The following is a 26,111-nucleotide window of genomic DNA, read 5'->3' on the forward strand; positions in this document are numbered from 1 at the left end:
TTTGATTTTCAGCTTTTGGGGCTCTGCTTTTAGCATCCCTTGTAAACTCTTTAAATTAGTAGTTTGGGCTCACTTCTCAGAGCATCTGGACGCAGAGTCTGAGAGTGAGTCCCGGCTACTCGCTTGTATCATGAGTTCCAGATTAATACAAAAAGAAACACCAAAAGGGGCGCCAGTCTTTGGGGCCAATATCTCTAGGCACGGAACTCTGCCGGGCCAGTGTCGACTCACTTATGAACAGTGAACTGTTTTAAAGTGATTATTTGTGGTGTTGCGGTAGAATCTCGACTTGGAGTGTCCAAGCCTGTTACAGTGGTATCAGAGCACGGCCGATTTCTCTGCTACGAGAAATCCGATCCTTTTTACGCGGCATTTATGGCTTCAAGCAGAGATCGGTTGACTTCCTCTGCATCCGGAGATGCAAGAAGAAATCACAACGAAGATTCACGCGAGGAGTATGGCCCGCCTCGACCTACTCAAGTGGAGCTCGAAGAGGTGGAGCGTCGACGATTGATCGGGCGACGCAACAAAGATGATGCTTAATTTTGCGAAGGACCCGAAATTTGCAAAATATATGAGCCAGACTTTTTTCGATGAGATGCACACACAATGGCGTCAGACCACAGAACCACTCCTCAAACCGGCTCTCAAGAAACCTCCTACTCCCAGGATGTACACAGAGCAAGAATTAGAAGAGGTGGTTGATGCACGAATTGCTCAGCTTTTTGACGCACAACAAAGCTAAAAAGCACGACAAAAAACTGAAGAAAGGCACTGACTTCCCGAATTATTTTGGGTCTTCCTTCATACTTTTGAAGACAAAAACGCCAAAAAGCGAAGCAAAAAGAAAAGCTTCGGAAAGGGCAAGAAAAAGGCAAAGAAGCCTAAACCTCGCCCCATGGTTGACAATTCTACAGAGGACTCGTGCTCAGATAGTTCAGAGTCTGACGACAACAGCTTTTACGCAAAGAAGAAGAAATTTTATAAAGCCAACCAGTATGACTTTGTTGAAGACAAAAGCAAGAAAGTCCGACAGTTTAAGGTAGGTGGACAATCAATTAAATTTGACACATTTTTTGGTTATAGAGATGCTTCGAAGGCTTTGTCTTCTGTACAACAGTTTGACATCGCTTTTGTGGGAGGGCGTTACTCAGAGCACTCTAAGATTCGAGGAGCTGCCTCTTACTTCAAGGGGAATGCTCGAACTTGGTGGTCCACGCTTCTATTAAACAAGACTGCGCCAGCTAAATGGCTGAAATTCAAGAGGCTTTTTATTTCTTCTTGGCTGACTCGAGAGTATGAATGCGATATATGAACTGCTTGGAACCATCTTCGGATGACCAAGAAGGATACACTGGACGCTTATTGCGAGAGATTCTTGAGCTCTTTTCTACCCACCTCTTCTCTTTAAGAAGATCTCGTTCAAGGAACAGATTGAACGGTTTACCTTGGGTCTTCCTACAGAGATTCGAGATCACTGCTTGGAACAAAAGTCAGCTTATATTCAGGAGTTGATGATTCATGCGAAACGGGGTTTTGCCATTCACTCAGGCAGTTTGACCTACCCCACAGATGATATCATGACACAAAGGGCCGAACACACTTCGACAAATGGAAGTAGAAAGAAAGAGAGCAATCCAAAAAAGAAAGAAAAGGATGCACGACCCAAACTCTCTCCTAGAGAGAGAGCTCTCTACATCAAGGAGGGGAAGTGCTTTGGATGCGGAGAAACTGGACATATCTCCGTGAAGTGCCCTAATAAGGCACCGAAAGGACAGAACGACAAGGACGATGAAAGGCGTGAAAGTTTGAGAGCAGCTGAACGTGGAAGAAAAGGCAAGATGAAAACAAGACTAGTTCCAGATTGTGTGGGTACCGATCCCAACACGATGGACGAGAGTACAGAACTTTACCGAGCTTGGGGCAAAGTGAAAGACCAAGAAGCCCTGATCTTCTTTGATGGAGGAGCCAAGGCAAACTTTATTTCACCGAAATTGGCGGCGCGGCTCGAGATCACTCTCCATCGCATGGGACCATTTGTGGAGGCTATTCTAGCGGCACCCGACATGGACGTAGCCATTACACCTGTGATTGGCAAACTTTGGTTGCATTCTCAAGGGTATTTGGGGCATGAGGACTTTTACATAATACCTTTGGAAGATTGCGATGTTCTCTTGGGAATTCCCTGGTACCACAGAACAACGCCGTGGTCGACTATCGGGCGAGGAAAGCGACATTGACTATAGAGAAGGGCACAACCATTGTACTTGTTATAAAACTTAAGGGCGAGTCTGTCTCTATTGTATCGGCTTCGGCCATTTCTAAATTAATAAGATCCAGTCTGTTTGTTTACTCGATCTTTATGAAAGAGTTGAGAGATGAGGATAGGACAAATATGTCTAAACTTGATAAAGAACGCCAAGATTTTCTCCACTCTCATGCTGATTGCTTCTCAGAGGGCTTGCCAAGCGAGCTACCACCCGCTCGTCTTGAAGATCATACCATTGATCTGATCCTTGGAAGCACATCATTGAACCGGGTACCTTATCGTGTGAACCGAGCCCAGAACGAAGAGATCATGAACTAAGTGAAAGACTCTTAGAAAAGGGTCTTGTCAAGCCTAGTACTTCACCGTATTGCTCTTCAGTGTTGTCGACTTTGAAGAAAGACGGATCTTGGAGGATGTGCATCAATTATAGAGCTCTCAACAAAATCACCATCAAGAACAGATTTCCGATTCCTAGAATCGATGATATACTCGACAAATTACAGGGATCCTCGTGCTTTAGAAGGATTCACTTGAAGAGTGGATATCATCATATCCGAATCGCGCCGGGAGACGTCTACTAGACAACCTTTTGGACTACTTTTGGGTTATTTGAGTTTTTGGTGATGTCTTTTGGCTTAACCAATGCTCCCGCGACATTTAACCGGATGATGGACAGGATTTTTCGAGAGTACACGCTATTTGTTGGCACTTTCTTTGACGACATCATTGTTTTCTCCAAGAATGAGGCAGAACATAGAGATCATCTGCTTCAGGTCTTTCAAACATTACGAGATCACAAGTTAGTGAGTAATGCAAAGAAAAGTGAATTTTTCCTACCAAAGATACACTTTCTGGGACACATTGTCTACGCAACAGGAGTGCAAATGGACCCGGCCAAGATAGAGACTATCCGTGATTGGCCCAATTTGAAGAATGTCCATGAAGTTAGAAGCTTCTTGGGACTGTGTTCGTACTACAGGCGGTTCATACGAAAGTTTGCAGAGGTTGCTTTCCCTTTGCATAACTTGACACAGAAAGGAGCCCCTTTCTCGTGGGGATCCACAGAGGTGACTGCCTTTCAGACATTGAAAGAGAAATTGACTACGGGACCAGTTTTGACTTTGTCGGACTTACAGAAGTCATTTGAAGTATATTGTGATGCTTGTGGTCGTAGTCTGGGTGCGTCTTGATGCAAGAAGGCCATGCCATTGCTTACAATAGAGCCCTTTGAATCGGACGAGATTTCTGACATGAAAGCTCTCCGAATTCATATGTACCTGCGGGGGATTAGCCACTAGCTAATCCAGTACTTGTGCAAGAGGCTCTTGCCTCAGCAATTGCGCATGAACCCACATAAATGTACATTGGTCAAATGAAAATCCCACTAGTGGGGCATAACATACTACTCGTAGGGGAGAGAGAGAGCAGTGCGTAGCGTGCAGGGCATCACTCCTGGCACCGTATTGTACATAAGGCGGGAAGGAAGCACTCCATAGCTCTTAACCTGTGTGACAGAGAGCAAATGAGGCCTCTCCCAGCATCAAATTCAGCGCCAACTCTTCTTGCATGAGGAAAGTGCACCAAAGTGTGCCACTTGGCGCATTTACAAGCATTTTTCCGTTTCGGGTTCGCCGCTTAAAAATCTCCCGACTGGTCGCTCAGTTGACTTCGCGGCAGAGTTGTAAAATGTTCCCCTAGTCATACCGGAGGTAATGACGCGAACACAATTCATGGCTCAAAATAGCATTTCCCTAAATTTTAGGAAATGATTCCGTTGGGCTCCCTGTGGTCATCTGACCATCTATCCTCATTGGGACCGCATCCAAAAGTGCAATGTGGCCCAACTGTCGGATACTTTCTGTTGGCAGTCACACCTTGACTTTAGGCCTTTATTGAGTTCACTTCCTAGTATCCACCAACTTGCTAAGTGCGACGGGGGGACCTATATGATCTTGCTCTGAGCCTAGACATCCTCTTACCATACGAATTCCAGTGTTGACCACTACCCATCTGCGGGTGAACTACCGTTCACATTGGCCATGCAATGTCCGACCATTTGCTACTTCAAGAAGAGGGTCTCAAAAATAAAGCAAAACCCCTTGGCAAGAAACCAACAACTAAAGTTAGAAGTTGCCACGTCCTCGTGACATAGTTAACAGTTGCCACGTCCCCGTGACATACCCCTCTCTTGAAATCGCAAACGTCCTCGATTGCATACCATAAATACACGCCACTGATGATCTTGTGCTATTAACACTCTTTTATCATCGCATGTATCCGCAAGAAAGGTCATAACACATAGATACAAACGACTTAATGAGGCCTTCGTACTTTTGTCATTTCCATCTATTACACTGAATTCATATATACATTTGATGTACTAACTCTATCATTACCCCTCCTTTCCACACGTTGGGTTGGGGCATAAGTAGCCTGTAACCCAAAGGCTTCAAGGTAAAGCTCCAATACATTTGGTGACTCGTACAGTTCATGCTCTTCCATCCACTTTGCATCCATAGGCAGATAGTTCTTGAACTTCACCAAATAGCGTCTTGCAACTTGTCCTTTAACTTTTTTGTCCTTATGTGCCAAAACTTGCTGAGGTACCAAGATCTCATCAAGTTCCTCAACTTCTTGCTGATCCTCATCTGGCATATCTTCTGGCACATAACCCACGAAGGGTCTTAGAAGACTCACGTTAAATGCATTATGAATCTTCCACGCATCACGCAATTTCAGCCTGTAAGCCACATCGCTGATCTTGTCAAGCACTTGAAAAGGCCCATAGCAACGCATGCTGAGCTTAGGAAACAGTCGTTCCTTGCCCTTCATCTTCTTAAACCTTGCCTTTTCCAACCTTAACAGAACCCAATCACCAGGTGATAACAGCAATTCACGACGGTGAGGATCACCAACCTTTTTCTGCTTTGCCTGAGTCTTCTCCAAGGCAACTTTAATCTTCTTATACATCTCATCCATGTTCTCAACATATCGATCTGCCTCAAAGATCTTGTCCTTTGTATGCAGAATGGGAGGAACCTTTTTGCCGCCTTCAACAATCTCAAAAGGTGCTTTGCCAATAGACGAATGCACCGTATTATTGCACACATACTCAAGCATAGGCAAATATTGTTCCCACTTGCCCTTATTATCTGACACATAGCATTTCAGTAGATCTAAGAGAGTAGAATTAGCCTCTTATGACTATCCATCAATTTGTGGATGAAACGAAGACAAGAACTTGATCGTAGTGCCCATGTTCTCGAACAATCCTCTCCAGAACAAACTGGTCATGCGAGGATCACGATCACTGATAATCGATTGTGGCATACCATGGTACTTAAACACATTGTACATGAACACGCGTGCCATCACACATTGTACATGAACAAGCGTGCCATCTGATCAGATTTTATCTTCTTCCTGACACGGATAAAATGGGCCTGCTTGCTGAACCTGCAGATAATAGTCCATATACCATCATTCCCTGTTGGCATCCTTCGAAGATCAAAGATAAAGTCCATAGCAATGCTTTCCCATGGCTTATCCGGAATCGACAGTGGTTGTAACAACCCTGGTGCCTTTTGCCTGTCAAACTTGACCTTTTGGCAAACCATGCATGCTCGCACAAAGGCATCCACATCTCTCCTCAAGGTAGGCCAATAGAAGAATGTCTCTACCGCTTCAACTGTTGCATCAATGCCACGATGCCTTCCATACGATGGGACATGACTCTCTTCCATGACCTTATCTCGCAGTGGCCTAGTGACACAATCTACCATGCATCATCATAAAACCATCTCTGAGGAGGTAGTGCTCGTGATGTTGCCCCTCTTGTAACTGTTCAAAGATCCTTGCAAAATCTTCATCAGCAGTATACTGTTTCTTCATGTCATCTAACTCATGATGATAAGGAATTGACACAACTGAAATTTGTGGCTTTCTTGATAACGCATCAGCCACAACATTCTTCTTGCCTTCCACATGCATAATCTAGAAGTGGAACATGGAAAGAATGTTTGCCCATCGCATATGCTTTTCGGATAACTTTGACTGTGTCAAGAAGTATCGCAAGGTCTAATGATCTGTTTGGACAACAAAATCAGCACCTAAAAGGTAGTGCTTCCAACTAGAAAGCGCATGAATCACGGCCAAGAGCTCTTTCTCATAGACTTGCATAGACCTCTCTAGTCCTTGCAAAATTCGGCTTTCATAAGCTACTACCAGTCCATCTTGCATTAGCACTGCTCCGATCCTACTGCCACACATAAAGACCAAATGTCGTTCTAAACGCAGTCTTGTGCACATCCTCTGGCCTTATACGAATCTGATGGTACCCACTCTTAAGGTCTATCCTGCTGAAAATTGCAGCACCCTCTAGACGATCGAGAATATCATCAATTCTAGGAATAGGAAACCTATTCTTGATGGTATTCTTATTCAATGCACGGTAATCAATACATATGAGCCATCCTTCTTCTGCACTAGGAGCACTGGGGAGCAAAAGGGTGAAGAACTAGGCTAAATCAGCCCCTTCTCTAATAACTCCTCAACCTGGCCCATAATCTCTTTCTGTTGCACCGCACTAACCCTATAGGGAGGTCTATTTGGTGGGCTACACCGTGGCACCAAATCTATCCGATGGTTCTCAAGTCTCTCTGGCGGCAATTGTGGCAGTAATGAATCAAAAAAACAGTCACTAAACTTTTGCAAAAATGCTGACCTTTCTTTATCTAGCACAGATAAATTTGATTGATCACTATCTGAGACATCACGTGCAAAAATCAAGTTCACAGAAACATGATTCTTTATTATAGAAGTGATAGCAGAAGAAGATACAATAGGGACTGACTCTCCTTTAAGCTTTACATCCAAGATGTGAGTTTTGCCCCTATGCTGTACAGTGATCTTTTTGTTGTAGGCATCCAAGACTCCATGCACTCGGAACATCCACGGGATCCCCGACAAGGCGTCACAACCTTCCAGCGGCATGATGTAAAACTCTTCTGTTTCCACATACGACTAAATATGCAGACGCAGTTTTCCAATGATGGGAGTAACACACTCTGAGTGGCCAGGACATGCCAACCCTACCTCTGCTTTGTACCCCATCTCTTCAGCTCTCATGCCCAGCTTCATAGCTAACTCTGGTGAGATAAAGTTGGCTTTGGCACCTGGATCACAGAAGATGAGTGTCGTCTGATACCTAACTTTACCCCATGCCCTGCATCACTGGCATCTGTGTTGGGCCTGTCACCCACTATGTCTGGCACTAAACCTGCCGTGGGTTTAGGGTTCTTGCCTTTCTGGTCTTCTTTATCCTCAGAGTCAGCTGGTCTTTTCCTTTGTGGACAATTGATAGAAAAGTGACCAGGCTACTCGCATATAAAGCTTTATCTGACAGAAAAATAATTCTAAATGAATTATTGGATTTATAAGTGAGAGGGTTTTCTCACTTGGAACATCAAGGAAAAATAATTCTAAATGAATTATTGGAATTTTAAGTGAGGGTTTTTCTCACTGGAGACATTCGAGTACAGAGTATTCCGAGTGCGTCATTCAAAGTAATGACGATAGCACTGTGAACGAGAATATCTGTAAGACCACCAGGAACGGGTAATTATGATGCGTCACATCGGATGGGTGACAGGGAGCATCGGGAAGAAGTATCCGACCATCCGGGAACGGACATCTCTGATGCGTCATAGGATGGGTGACATAGAGCATCGTGAAGGGGATTGTACCGTAAATTCGGTAGGAAAGGACTGGGTGATGGGTATTCCTGATGCGTCACAAGGTGGGTAACGGGTGCATCGGAAAGGGGATATCCATAGTCGAGAGGAAATCCGAACTGGAAAGAGGAATACGCGTAAAGACGCAAGCACAAGAATAAAGATGGGTTCTGAGAAGCTTTTCTTAAAAAGCGGAAAATTTGAACGAGTTTTCCGGGAAGAGCAAACGCTTTCCCGCGAGGAATCTATGTTTACATTGCATTCGTGCATGTGGTTGCATCCAAGGACGCCTGGGAAGTGCTGTGAAAGCATTGATTTTAACTTATAAGGTTTTATTGAGTTTTTGGGCAGGTTCAAACCAATTTTAAAAATATGCCGGCCGTCCACTTAATAAGTGGACAGCCACTTAGAAAATAAAGCAACAAAACCAACCAGCGAATTCTCTCTCCCTATTTCGGGTAGAAAAGAAAAAAAAACGAAAAAAAAAATTGGAAGAAAAAAAAAACGGCGCGATCTCCCCGCGAGCAGCTATTCGTACCGTGGTGAAGGAGCTATAAAAGCACCACATGCCCTCATCGAAGGAAGGTTGCCAGCGCCAGCAAGAGAAGACTCTGCCGCAAGAAGACGCGAGAGATCGCGAGACTACGAAGCACGGAAGTCGCTTTTCTCGCGCAAGAGCGACAGGTACCTAGTGAAAGCATGGATTTTAACTTATAAGGTTTTATTGAGTTTTTGGACAGGTTCAAACCAATTTTAAAAATATGCCGGCCGTCCACTTAATAAGTGGACAGCCACTTAGAAAATAAAGCAACAAAACCAACCAGCGAATTCTCTCTCCCTATTTCGGGTAGAAAAGAAAAAAAAAAACGAAAAAAAATTACCAAAAAAAAAAAAACGGCCGCGATCTCCCCGCGAACAGCTATTCGTGCCGTGGTGAAGGAGCTATAAAAGCACCACGTGCCCTCATCGAAGGGAGGTTGCCAGCGCCAACAAGAGAAGACTCTGCCGCCAGAAGACGCGAGAGATCGCGAGACTACGAAGCACGGAAGTCGCTTTTCTCGCGCAAGAGCGACAGGTACCTATTGTGGATTCGCCATACGAATTGTTGTCGTGTGTTTGTGTGTGTGTTTGCAAGTACTTCATCGCGAAGGAGAAGCCAGAAGGCTTCGGCCTACGCTTCGGAATTCCGGAAACGGAATTCGGAAATTGTCTGCAGAGTCTCAACTCCGACTACAGACGGAAAAAGGATTGAGAGCTTGTCTCTCGGATTTCCCTTACGGGAAGGAACGACCATCGAGTCAGAGATTTAGAACGGAGGGGTTTTCTCCGATTCTTGTGCTTGTAAAAAGATTCTCCCTAATAAAGAATTCTCTTTAAGGGGGGGGACCAGCCCATCTTCTGGTTCCCAGTACTGTGTCGATCTTCTCTCTCTCTCTCTCTCTCTCTCTCTCTCTCTCTCTCTCTCTCTCTCTCTCTCTCTCTCTCTCTCTCTCTCTCTCTCTCTCTCTCTCTCTATCCTTTGGCTTCAATAATAAGAGATAAATTCTATTTATCTGAGTATATTTTATATTGTTATGCGCTCCCGTTTGTGACAGTTCTCAACCATTAGGACCTTCTTTTCCTCGAGCAACTTGCGCACAAAAGGCTTCCTTTTATGTTTCTTTGCCTACGCTCCAGAAGTCCCGGCTGAATCCTTGTCTTTGGTGGCCTTTTCTGAGCCCTGTGACGCATCAGGAGCCGTTTTCACAAAGGGCTTCTTCGCTGAATTTTTCTTTTGCTACCCTCCTTTGTCGCTGCTTGGAAATCCACTGTGCTCTCCTTTCAACAAGGCAAGACCAGTGTTCGCAACTTCCATAAGCTGAGTGAGGGTAGCCACTCTGTTCTTTGTATAGTAATCACGAAGCCCTTTAGGCAGCCCACAACAGTACTTCTTTATCTGCTCTGTCAATGGCACAAATCTGTAGGAGGTCAGTGAGAGTAACGCTTTACAAAACCTCCTATTGTGCTCCAGCAAGCTCTTGCACGAAGCTGAAGTAAGCTGGTGCCAATCTCTCATGACGTCGGCTTCAATTCATTTGATAGCCAAGCTGCTCTGCACAATCTAGGCTAAGCAACACCTGTTCTAGCCCGATTTCGGCAACATAGCTATACTAGGACACTTCAAAGTTAGTATCCCCACCCAATAGGTGACTTTCCCGACGCATACAGACACTTTGCAAAACCTGGCGAGAATCTGCAGCACGCTGAATTCTCTGTTTTCTGCCCCGAAAATGCGCCAGTTCACCTGTACAACGGTCCCCTCGCGTCCCCGAACCTCTTGGGGGTATTAGGGTCCGTTTAGGGCCGAAACCCTAAACCTGCAAAAGTACACAGCAGGCTGTAATTCCCTGTTTTGGGCTCCGTTTCACGTGCCGGTCGCATCTCTAGCAAGACCTTGAGCTCCCGCACTTGTAGGGCTACTTGCCCTTAGAATCGGACGAGATTTCTGACGTGAAACCTCTCCGAATTCACCTGTACCTGCGGGGGATTAGCCGCTAGCTAATCCAGTACCTATGCAAGAGGCTCTTGCCTCGGCAATTGCGCATGAACCCACATAACTGTACATTGGTCAAATGAAAAGCCCACTAGTGGGGCATAACATACTGCTCGTAGGGGGGAGAGAGAGAGAGAGAGAGAGAGAGAGAGAGAGAGAGAGAGAGAGAGAGCAATGCGCAGCGTGCAAGGCATCACTCCTGGCACCGCACTGTACATAAGGGGGGAAGGCAGTGCTCCATAGCTCTTAACCTGTGACACAGAGCAAATGAGGCCTCTCCCAGCATCAAATTCAGCGCCAACTCTTCTTGCACGAGGAAAGTGTACCAAACTGTGCCACTTGGCGCATTTACAAGCATTTTCCCGTTTCGGGTTCGCCGCTTAAAAATCTCCGACTGGTCGCCCAGTTGACTTCGAGACAGAGTTGTGAAATGTTCCCCTAGTCATACCGGAGGTAATGACGCGAACACATTTCATGGCCCAAAATAGCAGTTCCCTAAATTTTAGGAAATGATTCCGTTGGGCTCCCTGTGGTCATCTGACCATCTATCCTCATTGGGACCGCATCCAAAAGTGCAATGTGGCCCAACTGTCGGATACTTTCTGTTGGCAGTCACACCTTGACTTTAGGCCTTTATTGAGTTCACTTCCTAGTATCCACCAACTTGCTAAGTGCGACGGGGGGACCTATATGATCTTGCTCTGAGCCTAGACATCCTCTTACCATACGAATTCCAATGCCGACCATTACCCATCTGCGGGTGAACTACCGTTCACATTGGCCATGCAATGTCCGACCGTCTGCTACTTCAAGAAGAGGGTCTCAAAAATAAAACAAAACCCATTGGAAAGAAACCAACAACTAAAGTTAGCAGTTGCCACGTCCTCGTGACATAGTTAACAGTTGCCACGTCCCCGTGACACCTGCTTTTCCTGCTACCGCAAATTCCGCCGCAAAACGCGGGTGTCCGTACAGCCTGCCACGTGTCAGCCAGGGCGCATTTTTTGGGGGGTTGTCGTACAGGCAACCACGTCAGCAAGCCAGCCGGGGGGTCCTTTGCAAGATGGTGTGTGTGTGTACTGGGCAGCCACGTCACAGAATTGTGACAGCCAAGCTCGTGATTTCTTGTATGACATGCAAGAAATGCTCGAATTGGCTAAGGATAATATAAGAAAAGCTCGTGATCGAGTCACTACTTATGCTAATCAAGAGAGATCTCCCAGGACTCTAGAGGTGAGACAATGTGTCTATTTGAGGATACCCAAGGATTCCAAGACTATGCGAACGGGAAAGCATTATGTGCTTTCAGCTAGATATTGTGGTTTATTCTTGATTACAAAGAAAATTGGCTAAGTTGCCTATAAATTGGCTCTTCCTTCAGATGTTAGTGTACATTCAGTGTTTCAAGTCAGCCGCCTTATAGTAAAATTGGGCCAAGCCGACGTTGTTGTGCTTATCAAGGAAAATGTATGGCAAGATATGTAAACTGAGTATATTCCTCGAGAACCAGAGGCACTTTGAGATCATGGTACCCGTCATTTGCACCGAAAGATTAAATGGAAGGGTAAAGCTGAAAAGTTCGCCACTTTGGAATCGGTTAGAGCTTTGAAAGCTTAGTATCCACAATTCATTGATGAGGACATCAATGGGGGGAAGTATGTTATGTCCCACTTACATGAGGGGATCTAGCCTAGACACCGTCGGAATGGGCATCCACTGTCCAGGCGGACGTAGTGTGAACTCGGCCAAAAGGGAGGCCAAGGCCTCATTTGTAGTTATAGAACCCCACTAGCAGAGTGCCAATGGTTAGCCCGCGAGGCTACCAGTGCGCGAGATCACCTCGAGGAGGTGAGGCCGGGTGGTATGGGACGCTCGATCTTACAAGTGCACGCCTACGTCCTTGGACGCTGGCCCCAACACGAGGGAGCTGCCGAATGGTGGCTATGGTCGGATGGTTCGTCCCACGCGTGTCTGTAGGTGGTCCGTGTAGCCGAGAGATCCACTCCGTGCGTTCATTTCACCTGCGAACTCAGTCAATACATCTGGTCACTAACATATGCTAAGCTATGAGCGTTCTTCTAGGGATAGTATGGTGAGTAATGTATGTAGTTTGGATTTGTGGGCATTTACCCATCCTTCAAAGAGGAGTTATATCTTTACTCATGATGCACACTCAAGATATAGAGCAAGATGTCACAAACTGGTAACATGGATGGCTATACACACATCTGCCCGCTGAAATGATGACGTGGCAGCACTATACGGATCCGTGATTTGCAACAGATTTGCTGACGGGGCATGGCCCGTACGGATCCGCGTTTTGTTGCAGCTATAGCAGCTTTTGGACCTGCTTTTATCTATGCAATTTAGAGAGAGAGAGAGAGAGAGAGAGAGAGAACTTTATTAAAAAGCTTTATTTTTACTTAATAAGGCTCGAGAGTGAAAGCTTTTGATTTTGAAGCTTTTAGGCTCTGCTTTTAGTATCCCTTGTAAAACCTTTGTAAGTGTAGTTGGGCTTCCACTTCCAGAGCATCTCGACGCAGAATCTGAGAGTGAGACCCAACCACTCCTGTTCACTTTGTGCAACAAATCAATACAAAAAGAAATACCGAAAGGGGTGCCAGTCTTTGGGGCCAATATCTCTAGGCACGGAACTCCGCCGGGCAGTGTCAAATCATTTGTGAATTGTGATCTGTTTTGAAGTGAATTCCTATTATGTCGCGGTAGAATCATGACTTGGGGTGTCCAAGTTCGTTACACTGGTATCAGAGCGCGGCCGATTTCTCTTCTACCGCAAAATCCGGTCCTTTTTACGTGGCACTTATGGATTCCGACAGAGTCGACTTCCTCTGCATCCGAAGATGCGCGAAGAGATCACGAAGAAGATTCACGCGAGGATTACGGCCCGCCTCGGCCTACTCAGGCGGAGTTTGAAGAGATGGAGCGTCAACGATTGATTGACGATGCAACAAAGATGATGCTAAATTTTGCGAAGGACACGAATTTTGAAGAGATGACCTACTCACGCGGAGCTTGAAGAGATGGAACGTCAACGATTGATTGACGATGCAACAAAGATGATGCTAAATTTTGTGAAGGACCCGAAATCTTGCAAAATTTATCACCAAACCTCCTTCGATGAGGTGCACTCACACGGGCGGCAAACCACAGAACCACCCCTCAAACCAGCACTCAAGAAACCTCCTATTCCAAGGATGTTTACAAAGCAAGAATTAGAAGAGGTGATTGATACACGAATTTCTCACGCGAAGAACAAAGCCGAAAAGCACGACAAAAAGCAGAAAAAAGGCACTGACTTCCCGGGTTATTTGGGTCGTCAATCTACATTTGCCTCAGCAAGAAAGCAGAAGAAGCATGTGCGATTTGATGGAGTACCCAATTCTTCTTCTTCTTCTTCTTCTAACAGTTCTTCTAGCCGTGGTCAACTATCGGGCGAAAAAAAAGCGACTTTGACTAGAGAGAAGGACCGAACTATTGTACTTGATGTAAAACTTAAGGGTGAGTCTGTCCCTATTATATCGGCTTTGGCCGTTTCAAAATTAATGAAATCCAGTCTGTTTGTTTACTCGATCTTTTTGAAAGAGTTGAATGATGAGAATACGACAAATATGTCTGAACTTAATAAAGAACGCCAAGATTTGCTCCACACTCATGCCGATTGCTTTTCAGAGGGCCTACCAGGCGAGTTACCACTCGCTCGTCTTGAAGATCGTACCATTGATCTAATACATGGAAGCACACCACCGAACCGGCCACCTTAGCGTGTGAGCCAAGTCCAGAATGAAGAGATTATGAACCAAGTGAAAGACCTCCTGGAAAAGGGTCTTGTCCAGCCTAGTACTTCACCGTATTGCTCTATAGTGTTAATGGTTTTGAAGAAAGACAGATCTTGGAGGATGTGCATCGATTATAGAGCTCTCAACAAAATCACCATCAAGAACAGATTTCCAATTCCTAGGATCGACGATATTCTTGATCGACTACAGGGATCCTCGTGTTTTAGCAGGATCAACTTGAAGAGTGAACATCATCAAATCCAAATCGCGTCGAGAGATGTCTACAAGAAAGCTTTTCGGACAACTTTTGGGTTATTTGAGTTTTTGGTAATGCGTTTTGGCCTAACCAATGCTTCTGCGACATTTAATCGAATGATAGACAGGATTTTTCGAGAGCAACTATTTGTTGGCACTTTCTTTGACGACATCATTGTTTTCTCCAACGATAAGGCAGAACATAGAGAACATCTACTACAGGTCTTCCAGGCATTACGAGATCACAAGTTGGTGATTAATGCAAAGAAAAGTGAATTTTTTCTACCCGAGATACACTTTTTGGGACACATTGTCTCAGCAGCAGGAGTTCAGATGGACCCGGCCAAGATAGAGACTATCCGTGATTGGCCCGATTTGAAGAATGTCCATGAAGTTAGAAGCTTCTTTGGCTTGTGTTCGTACTACATGCCATTCATTAAAAAGTTTGCAAAGGTTGCTTCCCCTTTGCATATTTTGACACAGAAAGGAGTCCCTTTCTCGTAGGGACCCACACAGGTGAGTGCCTTTCAGACACTCAAAGAGAAATTGACTATAGAACCCGTTCTGACTTTGCTGGACTTGCAGAAGTCATTTGAAGTATATTGTGATGCTTGTGGTCGTAGTCTGGGTCTTAATGCAAGAAGGCCATGTCATTGCCTACCAGAGCCGACTGTTCTCAAGGCCGGAATTGATAGCACAAATTTATGAGAAAGAGCTTTTGGCGGTTATCCATGCTCTTACTCAGTGGCAACATTACCTACTCGGAGCGGATTTTACTGTCTTCACAGACCATCAGAGTTTACGCTACTTCTTGTCACAGAAGCAACTATTGGAAAAGCAGATACGGTGGGCGAACATCTTGTCACAGTTTCACTTCTAGATTGTCCATGTACAGGGACAGAAGAATTTGGTGGCAGATGCTTTGTCTCGGACGCCATTGGTTCTGGCTATTTCCACGATACATCATAGGAGCTTCAAGGATATGGTCGATCAGTATGCCACAGATACAGATTTTGCAGATATTTTCACTCGGATACGGAATGGAAGGAAAGTAGCGGTATATTCCATTCGCGATGGCTACTTGATGAGGAAAACCATGTTGTGCGTTACACAGCCGTTGAGGGAAAAGGTTTAACCGAATGCCACTGTCCACCTTTAACGGGTCGCCGCGACATAGCTACCACCTTGAAAGGTGTGTAGAGATACTTCTTTTGGCCCGAACAAAAGAAGAATATGGACGATTTTGTACGCAGTTGCTTGGTATGCCACAAGGTAAAGTTTGACAGGCATAATAAAGCACAAGGATTGTTAAAGCCTTTGCCCATACCCACCCGCCCTTGGGAAAGTATTGCAATGGATGTCATCTTTGATCTCCCGAGAACACACAGTGGTCACGATGGTATATGGACTATTATTGATAGATTTAGCAAGCAAGCTCATTTCTTTCCAGTGAAGAAAACAGTCAAGCCGCAATCACTTAGCGAGATTGTTTGTGGCCCAGATCTTCAAATTACATGGCATGCCTAAGACGATTGTCTTCGACAAGGACCCCAGATTCACGAGTTTGTTTTGGAAGGCTATTTGGGTGAACATTGGCACGCGGTTGCACTTCTTGTCATCTTTCCACCCGCAGACTGACAGGCGATCAAAGATTGCCAATTCAATGGTACTAGATTTATTTAAGTCTTACATCTCGGATCAAAAGACTCAATGTGAAAAGTATTTACCTTTGGTGGAATTTGCCTACAATAACACGAAACACTCTTCGACCGGGAAGGCGCCATTTGAGATTATTGAAGGTGCTACGAAGGTTCCACCCTTCCTAAGCACGAAAGATAATATTTTTGAAGGCGATGAGTACATGCGTGACTTACACGGCTTTTGCCAAGGTCCGCGAGGCTTTGCAGAAATCTCAAGAAAGAGAGAAAAAGGCAGCAGATCGCCATCGTCGCGATTTGAAATTGAAGGAGAATGATTGGGTGCTCTTACATTTTGAGAAGGCACACCTGAGAAAGAAAAAGGGAAAGGACAGACTTTTTCCAAAGGTTAGTATGTGATACTACAAACCTTTCCAGATTTCGAAAAAGATAAATGATGTCTCCTTTGGACTGAAGCTGCCCGATACTTGGAAAATTCACAATGCTTTTCATGTGAGTCTCTTGATTTTTGAAGCCTTTTAAAGGCGATGTGTCCGAAGATGGGGAGTCTCATGAGCAACCTGAAGCGGAAGAAAACGAGGAGATCCTTGTTCCAGAACAGATATTGGCACATAAAAACAAAAAGATTTAAGGGTAAAGTGATAAGGCGGTTCTTGGTTAAATTCAAGAACTATCCTGCTTTGGATGCGAAGTGGATGGAGGAGGAGGACCTAGCAGATACTCTTGAGATCGTGAATCTTTACCTTGAAGCGTTTGAATTAGCATAGTCTATTCTAAATGGAACCCCCAACTTAGCTTGGGCGGAATCTGGTGCAGCGGGTATGCACAAGAGAGGAGTTGCTGCACTCCTTTGTCAACAGATTGCCTCAATTTTTTATATTAAAGTCATTGATGTCTCTTTGAGTTCAAGGATACTGTGAGCTGACAGTAATCTGTTGTATGACTTTATGAACTGGAATCCCCGATAGTATGATACTGATTTGTTCTTGACTTCTTTAAGTACAGGACCTGATAGACGAAATGACTGCAGCATTTTGGTCTCAATAATCTCGATAGACATGGTTGCAATAAGGATTAGTCAATCGGGCATCTGTGAGGTCCTGAGTGGATCTAGATGTGATTGCTAAATGAAAAATCATGGTCTGAGATCCGAATGAATGTTGAATGTGATTTGTCCTATGATGTCCTGTATGTCTTGTGATGTAATTGTCAATTGGTACATGTGCTAGATGTGTGTTCCTAGTGCGTCAGTACTAACAGTCAGTGTGTGCTAAGATAGTTTATGGCTTCTGTTTGTTTTGCAAGTGTAATCAAGGGCGATGACAATGCTTCCAAGAAGGGGGTATAACACAAACTAGTGACGTGGATGGATGTACACACATCCGTCCGCTGAAATGATGACGTGGCAACACTGTACAGATCCGTGATTTGAGACAGATTTGCTTACGTGGCATGGCGTGCTGTACGTAGCTTTTGGACCTGCTTTTATCTACGCAATTTAGAGAGACAGAGAGAGAGAGAGAGAGAGAGAACTTTATTGAAAAGCTTTATTTTACTCAATAAGGCTTGAGAGTGAAACCTTCTGATTTTGAAACTTTTGGGACTCTGGTTTTGGCATCCCTTGTAAAACCTTTATAAGTGTAGTTGGGCTCCCACTTCTCAGAGCATCAGGACGCAGAGTCTGAAAGTGAGACCCAACCACTTCTGTGTACTTTGTGCAACAGATTAATACAAAAAGAAATACCGAAAGGGGTGCCAATCTTTGGGACCAATATCTCTAGGCACAGAACCCGTCAGACCGTATCAAATCAATTGTGAACTGTGAACTGTCTTGAAGTGAATTCCTGTTATGTCGCGGTAGAATCTTGATTTGGAGTGTCCAAGTTCGTTACACAAGATAGGATCGGAGGTATTTATTGGGTACTCACCAATATGAGATGTTTGCATGTACGATGACTGTTGATCGTTCTTTTACCCTATCTGACCATTTTCCTCTTTGGCTGCTGGTTTATTTTGATGCATCTCTTGAAGATTTTCCTCTTCCCCGCAAGCAGTTATTGCAGATCAATAATGCATATCTTTCATACCAAGCATTCCAAAAGTTGGTTGAAGCAGTGATTCCTCCTCTTGTCTCTCGTATGTTTATTGATGTGGATGTGGCTTGGTATCATTTTTCTATGCGTATACAAGCAGTCATACAGAATTATGGCACGTAGTATATGCATCAACAAAGAGGAAAGGTGCAAGCAGATAAGGCCACCTGTCAAGAGTTAGAAAGTCTTGCGGATTCTATACTGGTTACTATTCCTAAACAAGAGGCATTATCTACAGCTAAAGTCTCTTTGATGCATAATAAAAAAGAGGAAATGGAAAACTGGAAGGTCAGAATCAGACAATATGCTCTCATGGATAAAGGTTGTTCGTCGAAACAATTCTTAAAGCATTTGCGTTATTCACGGCAATCTACGGCCATTAAAAGGGTTGAGGATGATTCTCGACAATGAACTACCAATAAAGTTTAATTAGCAAATTCCATGGTGAATCATTTTCAACAGGTTTTGCAGCTCCTGAGGCCACCTCACACGAAGTATTGCAAAACAACTATTGTTGTCATATGTACATCCTATATTGACACTGGATGACGCAAATACACTTGAGGCTGACTTTACTAAAGCTGAGCTGCATAGAGGCTTGTTACACCTTGGTCGTTGGAAATCTCCGGGATGAGATTGTTTAACGGTTGAGTTTTTCCTTCGTTTTTGGAAGTCCCTACAACAACCTCAACTTTTCATAACGAATCATGGACTACACGATCTTTGCCGCAAACGTGGAAAGAAGGCCTGGTGAAATTATTGCCTAAGCAAGCACTCTATGAATCTTTTTCTCATTAACGCCCTATTATGCTTATATCAGTCATTTATAAATAAATGTCACAAATGATTGCTACACGAATTAAAGAACATTTGTTCTCCAGCATACATGTCGCTCAATATGGATTCATTCCTCGCTGACAAATTATGGATATTGCTAATGCTTTCATCAGCATTGAGTATGCGAAACATAGTAGACAAGATGTACTTATCATGCAGGTTGATATAGAGAAGGCATTTGATATTGTTCATTGGGACTTCATTGCACAGATAATGACAGGATTCGGCTTTGGTCTCAGAATGCGTAACGTGGTCTACTTTCTCTATGGACATATCAATCCTCTCTCTCTCTCTCTCTCTCTCTCTCTCTCTCTCTCTCTCTCTCTCTCTCTCTCTCTCTCTCTCTCTCTCTCTCTTTTTCCGCACACATGCACTCTCACAACGATGGAGTTGTCATGGAATGGTCGATATGATGCGAGTGGCAATTTACTCAGGCTAGTCTAGTGTTTGATCAAACTTTGGTCCAGTGTGATCTCCCAAACAGGCATACTTTCTCTCCCCGAAAGGCATTGACGGGATATCAGATGTTGTTAATGCTGATGGCCATGTGTTTTCATTTCGACAAATTCGACTTACTTTTGGTCAGGACTGCATTATAGACATATGTGGCAGACATTCAAGGATTTCGATCCTCTTTGTATCTACAAAAAAGGGTTTATTGTAATTTGCAGTCATTTGCTTGGATACAAGAACACTGTAATAAAGTATGGAATATGCATAAGGGTATTGCATGGTGGCGTAACAAAGTCATGAGAGTTGTGGCATACTAAGCTTCCTTTGAAAGAGCGATTATTTATGTGGAGATGTATCATGGGCGTTCTTCCAACTGGCAAATTTCTTCCTTCTAGAAGACTGGCTTCCTCAGGACGTGTTCCTTGTGGTGCCGGCACTAAGATTATTCCACATTTATTGTGGTTTGTTCTCTTACGCAACAGTCTGTGGATCACATCTCTACAGGTCTTCACACTCAATTTCCTGACATAACTTTTGGCCAAATATTTCTGCCTTTTTGGAGTGCTACCGCCTCAACTCCGGCTGTATGCATGCTATTTCGACTGGGTTAAATTCTGGGTGCTTTGAACAGTTTGGAGAGGACGTAATTTTCTCATGTTTCAGCAGGCTCAAGTGGATTATGCATGCTTCTTCAAAACATCCCTTCGACGGTCTCTTAAATTTGCCCATGACTTGGATGAGCTTTCTTCCCTTCATTACGAGCTCTACTTTGACTGTTTCTGAATTTCCGCATGTAATGTTTCCTATGGGTTTTCCTCGTTTTGAGGTTTTCCATTAGTGATTCAATCATGATATCTGGTTTTCCCCTATGGTTTGTATTTGAAAATACTCCAGGGGTTCGCTCGATGATACCTACAGGCTCGTTGTAATCTACCTTCAGGCCTCATACCCTGTTTTAGTAATGGGGGGGAGAGAGTCACAGAGAGAGAGAGCATTGCCTTCGCTGCTCACACATATTGGAAATGATATAAAGGTCTCAAGCCCACTCTCTCTCAAAAAAATTATCGGTGCTCCTGTCTAATCCCACCCACTTCGTTCAAACTAGCAGACATTTTCAAAACCCTCTGCCTTCAGGTGCGTACAGGGCCAATCTATGCCCATACATAAGTAAGTACACAGATATGTCCCACATAAACATAGCAAGCAGATAACATATAAAGTGCATACCTGTCAAGAGTTTCTGTCTTCTTTTTAACCTCTGCGCACAGAAGAACTGGGTTTGCAGACCTAGGTAAATGATCTTGTTGCTGTTTCTTCTCTCTTAACCAGTCTTCTGCCTTGTTGCATTCCATAATGACCTGCACCATACAGCAGAGTTGTCAAAAACTTATTACCAGAACCATGCATCAATGTTAGCCCCTCCATAAACTTAGCCCTTGCCTTTTCTTTGTCCGCAGCATCAATATGATCAAATTTGGGATCTTTGGATCTTGCAGCTTCCCGGAAGCTATTTAAACAATAAATCAACTGCTCTAAACAAGGCCCACGGGACTCTTCTTCCTTAAACCGTTCCTCGATTGGATCTCCAAGCTGTGGATTCCCATGAAAAAAACAAAATATTACACTGAGTTTGACTTGGCGATATAAGCTACGAGGTTGTACATTTTATATAAAAAAGTAAAGAGAGCTGTCTCCAATTAATGACCTTCTTTAGCTCAGCTAGCTTTGCAACATAGACACCCTTTGTCTCATCTTCCCCTTCATCATAAAGCCAATCTTCTGTCTCCTGAAGCTTTGCAGCCAAATCTTCTCTTTCTGGATCTGTCGCATACTCATGATACTTCTCATACAGCTGTTGCATCAAAGAAAAAATCAAAAGGTGCAAAACTATGAAGGAGAAACATCCCAAAGACCCTAGCGATGCCAAAAAATATTACTGAGACATAACTGGTAACTACTGCGAGCAAGAATGTAAGTGTCTTGCAAACAAGATGTCAAAGATAACACCCCAAAAAGATAAGGCAATTTAGAAATTGGACGAAAACATGATAGCACACACAGGGTTTTCCAATGGGCTTCTTGTTCCATGGACATCATAGAAAAATACGATGAATTTCGATCTGTTCTGCGGTCTTAAGGCCCCCATCTTAATTCATGTGCTTGTTCTAGTATGCAACAATTATTGAGCCCATTCTGCAGACTTGGTAATATTTCCTTGGCAATGCTCTACAACAAACACTAAAATTGATGGATCTGAACTCTTACTAATGAATCTTTTGTCTACAAACTAAGAATACTTATTATAGCTATTTGAAAATACCCACATATACAAGGTTGCTTGAGGTTAAAGACAAAATGGACACAAGCACCCCATAAAAAACCTTGCAAGTTGTCCTCCAAGGTACACCTGACACTCCACCACCATCTTGTATGATTTGTTTATGCAATAAAGCACATACCACTCAGGTAACGAAGTGGGGGTCCCTCGAGGGGGTTGGTTGGTGAAGTGCGCGAGTGAGAGCATGTGTGTGTGTGTGTGTGTGTGCAGCAATGGAGAAGAAAGAAGAAGAGAGAAGACACAGGTTGTGGTAGACTCCAAACACAATAGTGTTTAGGGTTATGAGTCCTTATTGTTCTATGTAGAATGAATGGTCAGTGTTGATTCCCGGTTAGTGTACGGTATATATATAGTCCTTATTGTTCTATGTAGAATGAATGGTCAGTGTTAGTTCCCGGTTAGTGTACGGTAGACTCCAAACACAATAGTGTTTAGGGTTATGAGTCCTTATTGTTCTATGTAGAATGAATGGTCAGTGTTAGTTCCAGGTTAGTGTACGGCGTGTATATATATATATAAGCGGGACTTAAGAAACAGTCCGATCAAAAAGAGAGTTGTGTAACTTCCCAACACATACAGTGGCCCGTTTAAGATTACAGAACAGATAAATGAAGTCGCATTTAGATTGGATCTTCCACAGACTTGGAAAATCCATAATCCTTTTCACATGATTCTTCTACGACCCTTCGTTGGCAAACCTCCTGCAGAACCAATTACAAAAGATCCCATTAAGGTAGATGGAACTGAAGAAATACTTCTTCCTAAACAGATTATCCACCATCACGAGCGCCAACTAAAGTTTGGAAGGTCTTATCGTAAGTACTTAATAAAGTTCAAGAATTACTCCCCTCTAGATTCTTAGAGGATGACAGAATCACAATTGAACGATTTTCAGACATCTTGCATAAGTATCATGAAGCCCTACAGTTGAGAACAACTCCTTAGAAGCCAGAGGTATATAATATTTTTAGCCACGACTACAGATAAATGAAATTGATTTTTGTGTGCACAAAATATTTTATGACCTTATTGATACCAATTAATAATTTAAATGAGCAGGTCAATTTTTCAGTGCAATGTGTCATCTAGAAATTTATCCGTGTTTGGATAGCATGATAAGTAGAACAATCGCTGGACGTAGTGCAGAATAGTTCGAAACAAGGTCCCCAATTCGCTCAAAAAAGTTGTAGTTTAATATTTTTACGATGGCAGCCCGAAAAAGTGACCGGCCGGACAAAGTGAAAATGCGTCCGGACGAAAGCTGGCATGCTGAGCCCAAAGTAGCATGGAAAACAACATGGCAAACTTGCTACAGAATGGGCAGAAACTCACGTCTAAACATTTACTTTTAAAGTTTAAGGATTATAAACCTTTTCAAAGTGGCCGGGTCAATATGAAAGGGGTCAAATCCTCGTAACATTAAAATAAGACTTAAAAACACAAGGGTTACTTTACTTCACTTGAAAGAGAAATTAAAACTGAAGACAATGAATGAGAGAGACGCAGAGAGTGAGAGAGAGAAAAGAGAGACAACACGCCATGTCGGGTCCCAACTCAAGGAGTACGAGCGGAAGTGCGACGCGAGAGAGAGTGCGAGAAGAAGAGCACGACGATATGGTGAACTCACTCTACTGTAATGTGTAGAGCATAGAGAGTTCTTATTAGGTTTTTACAAAAGAATATGTGTACATACCTAGCGGACCGCCCACTCACCTGGGCGACCACATTGGGCTTTATACCCCAACAACCTCCCACTTAAACTCCAATGTGGTACTTTAAGTGTGAGAGAAGCTACTATACAAGCTAATATACAAGAGATGTAGAGAAGTGGTGTACTACCCTACACCTAACTGCTTGCGAAAATGCACAAATCTCTCTAAGGGAAGTCCTTTTGTAAGTAGATCAGCACGATTTTCTGTGGTGTAAACTTTGACAAGCTGAAGTTGCTTATCCTCGAGCATTTCCCTGATAAAATGATACTTCACATCCACATGCTTTGTCTTTGAGTGATAAACTGGATTGCGAGCCAATTGTATAGCACTTTGACTATCACAATATAACACAGGCATCTCTTCTTTGATTCCCAAATCTGTTACTAGTCGATTAAGCCAAATTGATTCTTTGCATGCCTTTGATGCTGCAACATATTCAGCCTCTGTAGTAGACTGAGTAACACAATCTTGTAATCTAGAACGCCATGATACTGCTCCACCAGCCAATGTAAAGACATACCCTAACGTAGACCTTCGGTTGTCTAAGTCACCTGCATAATCTGAGTCTGTAAAACCCTTTACACTTAGCTCCTAACTCCCATAGCATATACGCATACTCTTTGTAGCTCTCAGGTATCTCAATATTCCTTTCACTGCCTCCCAATGTTTCTTGCCTGGGTTTGACATGTATCGACTTACTACTCCCACTGCAAATGCAATGTCTGGGCGAGTAGCAATCATTGCATACATCAAACTACCCACTGCAGACGCATATGGAATCTTATCCATTTCAGCCTGTTCTTCCTCAGACACGGGACAATCTTGTTTGCTAAGTTTCACATATGGTGGCAATGGAACACTCAGTGCCTTTCCCTTCTCCATATTGAAACGTTGCAAAACCTTGTCAATATACTCTGTTTGAGATAACCAAATCAACTTCTTTGATCTGTCTCTCTCAATGCGCATACCAAGTATATGACTTGCCTCACCAATGTCTTTCATATCAAACGATTTTGCCATCTTTGACTTCAAAGCTGAAATTTCTTCCAAGTGCTTGCCAACAATCAACATGTCATCCACATACAAAATAAGGATCAGCCAACTGCCATCCTTAGCCTTCTTTGTATATAGACAGTGATCGAACTCACTACGTTTGTAGCCTTGAGAAAGCATAAACTTGTGGAATTTATGGCACCATGCCCTCGGTGATTGTTTTAAGCCATAAAGACTCTTTAACAACTGGCATACCCAATCTTCCTTGCCTTTCTCAACAAACCCTTCTAGCTGCTGCATGTAAATTTCCACATCTAAATCACCATGCAAGAACGCTGTCTTGACATCCATTTGGTGCAACACCAAATCTAATATGGCAACCAATGCAAGAAAGCATCTCAATGTAGTCATCTTGACCACTCGAGAGAAGACTTCATCAAAGTCAATGCCTTGTTCTTGCTTAAAGCCCTTGGCAACAAGCCTTGCTTTGTACTTTGGCTATCATGAGCGGTGATCTTATACCTGTAAACCCATTTACAAGGTAGAGCCTTTTTGCCCTGTGGTAATTTAACTAGCTTCCATGTCCTGTTTTTATGCAGAGCTGTCATCTCTGACTGCATGGCCAATTGCCAATTCCCGGAGTCCTTCATTTGCACTGCTTCCTTGTAACATGAAGGCTCATTGCGATCAATCAACATGACATAGTTCATAGATGGTGTCACAAAGTGATGACGTGGCGGACAGCAAAAACCCTAATTTCTGCCAGAAACCCTAAAATTCCTGCAAACCCTAATTTTTGCCAAAAACCCTAAATTCCGGAAATCGCGGAGGCGGATTTTTTTTTATTTTTATTTTTTTAAAATTATTTTTTTTTTTTGGAAAATGATGAGCGACGCGAATTTTGCTTTTGCTTTTTTTTTATTAAAAAAAAAGAGAAAAGACTCTCTAAGAGAGAGAGAGAACTGATGCTTTTGATTTTAAAAGCTTTTGGGGCTCTGCTTTTGGGCATCCCTTGTAACCTTTAAATTAGTGGTGAGGGCCTCACTTCTCAGGGCATCTGGACGCAGAGTCTGAGAGTGAAACCCTAACCGCTCTCTTGTACTTTGATGATTGATTAATACAAAAAGAAATACCGAAAGGGGCGCCAGTCTTTGGGGCCAATATCTCTAGGCACGGAACTCCGCCGGGCCAGTGCAAATCTATTGTGATCTGTGAATTGTTTTGAAGTGGTTACTTGGTGCTGTCGCGGTTGATTCTTAACTTGGAGTGTCCAAGTTTGTTACAAATGGAACAAACCTAGCAGGAGGTCGCGTGACACGTCCAGATCTACGCACAATAGGTGGCTCAGGCTCAGCCACAACCTGTGGTTCCCGAGACCCGCTCTCAAGAAACCTTCTGCCTCCAAGAAATATACGGAGAAGGAACTGGAGAACGTGGTTGA

General features: G+C 43.6%; 1 protein-coding gene across 1 annotated transcript in view; it reads right to left on the reverse strand.

Moving 5' to 3' along the window:
• The window catches only part of LOC147448270 (heat shock 70 kDa protein 14-like), an 83,788-nt gene that overhangs the window by 17,661 nt on the left and 40,016 nt on the right, over nt 1-26,111 (reverse strand). The window contains exons 7-9 of the mRNA XM_086524123.1: nt 21,333-21,479; nt 21,068-21,217; nt 20,855-20,985 (exon numbers count right to left, since the gene is read on the reverse strand). Coding sequence (XP_086380249.1) covers nt 20,855-20,985; nt 21,068-21,217; nt 21,333-21,479 — 428 coding nt within the window. The remainder of the gene's footprint in view (nt 1-20,854; nt 20,986-21,067; nt 21,218-21,332; nt 21,480-26,111) is intronic.

Source organism: Adiantum capillus-veneris, chromosome 11, assembly GCF_014529385.1.
Source record: "Adiantum capillus-veneris isolate H3 chromosome 11, ASM1452938v2, whole genome shotgun sequence".
Lineage (NCBI taxonomy): Eukaryota > Viridiplantae > Streptophyta > Polypodiopsida > Polypodiales > Pteridaceae > Adiantum > Adiantum capillus-veneris.